This window comes from Amblyomma americanum, chromosome 5 (genome assembly GCF_052857255.1).
Source record: "Amblyomma americanum isolate KBUSLIRL-KWMA chromosome 5, ASM5285725v1, whole genome shotgun sequence".
Lineage (NCBI taxonomy): Eukaryota > Metazoa > Arthropoda > Arachnida > Ixodida > Ixodidae > Amblyomma > Amblyomma americanum.
Window position 1 is genome coordinate 166,953,950 of NC_135501.1, and position 7,713 is coordinate 166,961,662.

The window sequence follows — 7,713 nt, forward strand, 5'->3', positions numbered from 1 at the left end:
TCGTTAGGTTGATGAAACCGAACCTGAAAGAATGTCAAGAAGAAATTCAATTATAAATTATTTAGTGGTCATAGGTGAATACCCTTGGATGCTCTGTGTATACCAATGTCTGGCACGTCGTTTGAAAGAAGAAAAATGCAAGCAAAAATTTGGTGTCTACAGTCCTTCTAGGAACTGCATTCTAATCACAGATACCACTCTCACTGAAAACGGAGCTTTCGTGAAAAAGCTAGAAAAGACCAAAAAACTGAACACAGGTGTCGCCGTCACTGGCCAGTTTCGTAAGTAAAATGCGCGTGTTGACACCGAGTTTCAGGCGAAAGTGTTCAGTGATGGCCAGTACTATGCCTTCGTATGCGTGTCTGTATTGGGCACAGGTTGTGCATTTACAACTATTTCAGAACAAAAGATAGTCCAAAATAGTGCTCTTTATTGGTTGCAAAACCGCAAGTTTTTAGAACGAGGGATTGAGCCCCTTTGTTGGAATCAATGTGGCTCAGTGGCCTGGTTAATGTGAGGGGGTGTAGGAAAGGAAATATTACACACAGCAGTCGCCGCTGTTGGCTCCAGGATCCAGTCCTATAAGGTGCAAACAGCCGGGGTGAGTTACCCAGTCTAGACTGTTATTCTAGAAAGTGTTTTGATTTTATACGTATAATGCGTCAGTGTTCAAACATGTCTAGTGGAAAAGGTGCGGACAGATTCTGCAAGGAATTTATGCTAGACATTGTGGTTTTGTTTTTGTTTTGTAAGCTTATTAAAATAACACTTGCAATCAGCAGCCAGTTTTCAGTTGTCACATTTGTGAAAAAATAAGGGTGTGCTACAGAATATGACTTGTGCTATTTTAATGAGTACAGTCTAAATTTTGTCTTTTGGGCATTCTGTTGCCATTGCATCACAGTGCAGATCAACGGTAGCATGCATTGTGTGCAAGCAGTACAAGTTTGGTGCTTTAAGATGTAATGCAGTGGAGTTTGTTGTTCCATATTTGCATTGAAGCTTGCGATGCGCACGCCTGAGCGCCCATTGTCTTGAAGTTAAAAGCATCTTGTTTGGTTGTGCGCTTGAGGGCCTAAATGTCAATACTCAATGACAGACGTTTCAGGCTGTTGCAGTGCGGTGCTATCTGTAAAAGACAGTGAGGGCACCATCGGTAGGCAATAGGTGGTGGCCGTCCCCCGAAAAGTTTGACACAGGGAACTTGACCACTCCGCACTGGCTACTAGATTTGATGAAAATTGCAGTGCAGCCAGGGACTCCGGAACTTTTTTTGAGTGGAGGGGCAAGACTTTGAGCTTATTTGTTGTTTATTTATTTAATGCTCATTTACATAACAATTTTATATTTTTGTTTTCTTATTTTTCTATGTTCAAAGGTTGACGCAAACTGCCACGTTGTGGTGACGACACTCCAGCAGTCAGGAAGGCAATGAAAAGGCTTCCAAAAAAAACTGTTTAGGGGCTGACTCATGCCCACTAAGAACTGAATGACTCGGCGGCGGCGTGCTCGGCGGTCACGTGCCGGCAGTTTTGAGTGTGAATGAACAAACGGTGCAAAGATTCACGGCAATATGAAACAAATTGAATGGGAAGCTTTACGCACGAGGAGTGATCAATTGCATAAGTTTGTGCATAGTTTCTTTAAATTCTGCTAATCATGATCATGCGCATGGGTCAGACATTCGACTTCTGTTGGGACATGACTGGCTTAGGCTACTCATGTACGAAATGCTTTACAACTGGCTACAAAACCAAGTAGCTCAGCCCCGCTGTGATTTGCACTAAGTGTCCTAGAACTGAAGTGTTTCAGTTGTGAGAAATATGATCCGAGTGCAAGCAATTGGAGACTGGACGGGGGTGGCGCTGCCCCCCCCCCCAAAAAAAAATATTGAGGGGGGGGGGGGGGGTTGCCCCCCCCCCCCCTTCTTGTTCTGGGGTCCCTGAGTGCAGCTCTTGCTTCTGCATTTTGTTTGTTTGATTTATTTTATCTTCATGAGGAACAGCGGCACAGAGTCACTGCTCCTTACTGCCCCTCCCCCACACCTCTCTTCTCTGCACCACCCCACTGAGGCAGATACACTGTCAGATACACTGGCCCTGGTAAAAGAGGTTGGATTTGCCACGGTCAAGGTGTCCCTGTGCTTGTAGAAACGTAGTTCAGCACGTGCTTCCGTAGACACTAACCGGAACAAATATTGTGCAGAGTTTCAGCTGCGATGCAGGTACAGTCAACAATGCTGCACTGTTTGCTGTGCACAGGTGTCGCGATATAGCAGGCGTTGCAACGTATAAAGTCTGTTTCACATGCAGGTGGAAACGTTTACAATTTCTGCCTCAGCAGCACAAAAGCCTGCTTCAAGCCACTGTGGTGGCTTGAGTGGGCCAGAACGATGAGGTTCCGAAGAGTTGGAAATTTTTCGCCTCAGCATTCCACTTAATCACTGAATTCACTCAATTGGTTGCATGTGAACCGATCTTAAGCATTGCTTCCCTTCCAGTCCCTGCTAATTCTGTTGAGAGTGCATTGACAGAGCTGAGGGTGTTTTGTTTATAATCGTCTGCGTTCTTCCAGTCACAGTTGCGTTTCGAAAGCCTGCTCACTTGCTTAATCTGTGTACAGCTGAGTGTATTAGCACGAACTTTAACTGTGTAGGTTGAGGACATTGCGAGCTCCTAATTTATGAATTTTCTGAGTCACCCAGTCATTTGAAGCACTCGGACACTGAGTTAGTACAGGCATAAATTTCGTGACAGTGTCATTCTGCGGAAACCATAATCTCCGGTCCGCCAAGCCTACCACTGTGGCACTCTAACTGTGGTGCTGCCTTTCCTGACACTTGTGGCAGCATATATAAAAGCAACTTGGGTATACCTATGACTTAAGAGAGAGGTTAACAATTGTGCTGGTGAAACACCACTCCAATAAATAAGGGCCAGCCATCAATATTGACGAGGTGCTAAGAATGGGTACTGCTTTTCATGTTCCAGGAAGTCATGCATTGTCAAGAAAGGCCCTTTTCAGTGCTACCTCATTTTTGTTCATGGGTTGTGCGCACCAGGCATGTATCCAAGGGGGGACATGTGCCCTACTCCCTCCCCCTAGTTCTTTTGGCAGTGCTCTTGTAGGGCATGTTAGTACCTCCGTATCTCAACTCAATACAAGAAAGCGCCTTTAGTGCCTCCCGAAAAAAATTTCTACGTTTCTAGTTTCCACCATCTAGTGTTAGATCCAGCAGAGACACTCTTCTCTTCTACCTCATGAATCTGCCTTCCAGATGGATCACGAGCATATGCATGGTGCTGTTTTGTGTTGATTTTGCAGGAACTGGAGCTGACATCAACATGCCAAAGAAAAAAAAGTGCACAGGCAAACACTTCTCTCAAATGACTAGTGCCCATCTTCACAGGCTGATCATAGCTGTGAAGCCTTCAGTAAAGCAGCTTCTCCGATGATATCGACACCTGGTGAATGCCAACACACTCGCGGGCTCCACAAGGACTCTCTTCTGCACTCATCCCTTTGTGCTGTGGGTACTGGCACATCCATGTGTGTGATACAAAGCTGGCTGTTGTGCTAATGTGCTGTCAGGGGCGAAAGTCTCCAGGACATGCGAAACGTGCTTTTCATTCATAGGTGCCATGTTGGTTAGCAGTCGCCTTGTCTTTATAGCACAAGTTAAAGCATGTGAGTCTGACTTTCGCCTTGACAAGCGTGGTCTCCAGCTACCTGCTGTCAGCTTTGGTTGTGAATCGGGCGTCCTAGGGACTTTCGTCCCAGATTGTACCTGTGGAGCCCTGTGTACAAGTGGGCCTAGACCATTGGACTCAAACTTCTCTACCATATCTGTTAGTGGTGCCCTCCATGCCTGAGGTTGTTGATGTTGCCATTTTCATAATTGGCTGCCTTGCTGACTCATTGTGACTGTCCTGCCCTGTGACCGAATTCTTTTCACGTGAAGTTGTCCTTGGGCTGTATTATGGAACGATCACAATCTTAAAACAATCAAAAGCCCCATTCCTATTGGTCAGCACGGACCGGCATACATATCGACCAATAGGAGCAGGCCTAAAGGATTAGTTTTTGACAGGTTTGTCATTTGATTTTTTTGTAATTTGGCCGCTGGTTTTTTTTACAATGACGTGCTTGTGCTCTCAACCTTAATGCTAATCAATACATTTATGTCTGGGTGCATAAACAATCTGATAGATATTGAGGCCGTGACTTGGTGAGGTTGTATTCCTTGTAACCCATTCATGAAATATCTTTTGCTCAAGTCGAAAGAGTGCAGCATGAAGGTTACTTCCCTACATAATCCCAACACTATGGTGATGAGCTTCTTGTTCTGGATTTTCTTCTTCGTCTTATGATATCATGATCATGTTTTTCTAGTAACGACTGTAGGAGAGACAAACGAAGGAGACATTTAGCAACCATTGTCTTCTCTGCCTTTTGGGGCGGCAAATGAGGCTTTGTTTTCTTTTGGCACAGATAGTATAGATCATCTTGTATCTTAAGAGATTGTCATGTTCACGCTCTACCTAGTGTATTCAGTACACACTAATAAGCAAAAGAATTGTTTCGAAAAAATGGGCAGTTTTCAAGTGACAACAGGTCCCTTGAAGCCCATCTGCATTGCACAAGTGTTTGAATTCGTTAACAAGCACTGGAATAAGCCTCTGTGCGTGCGTGCACGTGCATACGTGTGCGTGTGTGCGTGCGTGCCTGTGTGTCTTGAAGTTCATCAGTGCTGTAGGAATTACTCATCATTCGTAGTAGTTACTTTCTTCTTGCTCCGGCATTCTGCCATTGCTCCGAGCAACCTCAGCCTGTCGCATTCGTTTCTGTGTTTACGCAGCAGTAGTCTGAAAATGAAGGAATCAATGGAATTTTTTTGCTCAGAGATGATGTGCTTTTTGTTTTTGCTTGCTTGGAAGCCTGTCATATCGCAAATTTGATGAAGTACAAGTCTGTGCTGCACGAATCTTGTTTAGGCATGGCCAATCTCTTCTTGTTCGCCACATTGTTGAATAGTGTCTTAATTTTTGTTGTTGTGTACACTGCACACTCGCGAACCGCTGCAACAAAACAATTGCTGCTTTGTGTTGCCCTTCGAGTCTGGCATGATGTTTTACTAACTTGCCCATAGCTATGCAAATTTTCCTCAAATATTTTCATTTCATTAAGGGTGTATGAAGATTAGAAATTTTTGAATAGCCTATCCTCCTATTCGATTTGCTGAACGAATGAAATAGTCCACATTGAAAAGTATTCTAAATGAACAGAATATGACCGCAAGTATTTGAATAGCTTTCGAGTAACAGACACAAAGTTCGAATTGGGCATGGTTAATTTTCTAGAGAGTTGCTTCGCCATTAATTTTCTCGAGAGGTGTTCTAGCTACGCTTTGCTTTCAGAAGCATGCATTGAAAGTATCTTTTGAGAAATATACTTCCCTCCACCCTGCAGGCTTGGACACCACTCACAGTAGCCATGATTCTCTACAGGAATCACAAGCAAGTGGGCAGCTGTATGTGTGCTCCGAGTGTGGCTATAACACATTCCATCGCACCCACTTCAAGGCCCACCTTCGCATCCACACGGGTGAAAAGCCATACCAATGCAAGGATTGTGGTAAGGCCTTCGCAACAAAGAGCAACCTCACAGATCACCTACGCATCCACACCGGCGAAAGGCCATACCAGTGCAGTTATTGCAGCCAGAGCTTCCCATGGAGTGGCAATTTGAGGAAACACATGCAAATTCACACACGCGAGGAGGCCTACCAGTGCACTCAATGCGGCAAGAGGTTTACTACGAAGCACGACCTGAGCAGGCACATTCACGTCAACTGGGGCAAGCAGTCACACGGATGCTAGCTGTGTTCCATGATCTTAGACAATGCGGATGAACAGACCTGTGTGAGGCCAGAAGCGTGTAAAACCACTGTATTGCCACTTTTACTTGCAGGCATTTGCGTGCAGCCTGCAATTTTTTTTTACAAGTGAAGTTTGTTGCCCAGCCTTCTATTGGAATTCTATGGACAGAACTGTCACCCAAAGGCATATATTGTTAATTGATGTCTGTGGCTTGTTGTGCTGGCATTCAGTGGAGCTTCTGTGGGCAGGCTTGGTACATTGCATGGACCTGCCTGTTTGGCTGCAATGTTTTTGGTGTTGGGTGCATTGTTAAAATGTTGATTTGATAAGGAACATGCTGCAGTGTTTTATTTCGAACTGCCATATTGCCAGTGGAGTGTTTCAAGCATTGGTAAATGTTCTGGATGGCTGACTGTGAACAGTTTTCATTTTTTACTCGTGAGCAGTGGGGTAGACGAAGCACTCTGGTCACGTACAAATTCACGTACAAAGTTTTGTGTCGTATTGCTTTGTAAAGATTTTGAATTTTCTTTTGCAGTGTGCTTGCTGACTTCCATGCTTGTAATGGAAAAAGCAGTTGTGAAACCTACCTTGGAAAACCAGTTAGGCAGTGTGTGACTTATGCGTTGAATGTGTGTTTCCTTTCGAAAGTGTTTGCCTTTTTTCAGTGAGGCATTAGGTCATAGCAGGAATTATTGCTTTCATTTCATCTTATGCTAGCCTCTAAGTGACATTCAGTCTGCAACTTTGTTGTGTAGAAGCAAGGGTGGTTAAGTTTTAGGTGAAATTGTACAGTCCCTGCATTTGCAGTGATGGCTAGGTCTTTTGGTTAATAGTTATTTTCATATGCCATGGTTATTAGCTTATGCAGTTATAAGCATGTGAAAATGCTTGCAGAGTAAAAACAGTATATATATATTTTTTTTTCTGCATTTAAGAGTGAAGTTAGAAACCTTTTTTGTTGTGCGGTTCTTTCTCTTCCACATGTCTGTTGCATCCATGTTTCTGTTACGTGGCATCGTTGGTGAGCACAATTTGTGGCTTGTCTTGAATGACTCCCTCATGACTTGTGTGGAATGAAGTGGATTCAACACACAATAGGCGGCTACTTCGAGACATGTAGTTGGAGAGAGCACATTGCCTCATGCTTGTAGCACCCACTCCACTGTGAAGTTGTGAGATAGGGTGAAAGCATTTTGCAGAAATAAAGCGCAAATGTGATTTCAAATTTTTGTGTGCATTAGGAGCAATGGTTGTGCTGTGTATCTTTGCATGCCACCGTTGGTGTTGCCTACTGATAAAGCAAGCTAGAAGAATGGAGACGTGGGTAAAGTGCCGACGGTGCCTATGGTGTGCGTGAAGCTCTCCTCATGCATAAGTATGGAGTGTGCAGTGCTGCGCTATTCTTTTCAGGGACCTTATTCCTTTTGGCTCTGCTTGGAAAGCAGTGGCTGTGGTAGCCACCTGCTGAAGGCTACGCCTCTGTTTAAACAGGAGAAATAGTGCGTGCTACCTGTGCTGCAGTAAGGTTGCCATTGCAGATAGTTAACACTGCCGCAGCACCTCCTTGACTGAACAGGTACAGTGGAAGAGCCAACAGTGTTTTCTGTCAGATTCCCACGTTCACCATTAAAATGTACAGGGCACATGTGCAGGTGTACAGCTGCACATGTCACTGTGTACAGCTGTACAAATGTCACTGTACGCTTATCCTACTGTTGAAACCATTAGCACAAGGCAGGAATGAACAGATGCATTCATTACCGTGTTGCGCTGATGATGTGATGTCATCAGAGAAGAAAAAAAAAAGATATTCATCTTCTATTGTTGAGTT

The 7,713-nt window shown here is 44.3% G+C and overlaps 1 protein-coding gene across 1 annotated transcript; it reads left to right on the top strand.

Moving 5' to 3' along the window:
* The first annotated feature begins 1,917 nt into the window (after positions 1-1,917).
* LOC144132974 (uncharacterized) lies at positions 1,918-7,125 on the top strand. Its single transcript, XM_077665747.1, has 2 exons — positions 1,918-3,529; positions 5,470-7,125. Exons 1-2 carry the CDS (start codon positions 3,472-3,474, stop codon positions 5,877-5,879), a joined length of 468 nt encoding a protein of 155 aa, XP_077521873.1. The 5' UTR covers positions 1,918-3,471; the 3' UTR covers positions 5,880-7,125.
* The last annotated feature ends 588 nt before the right edge of the window (positions 7,126-7,713 follow it).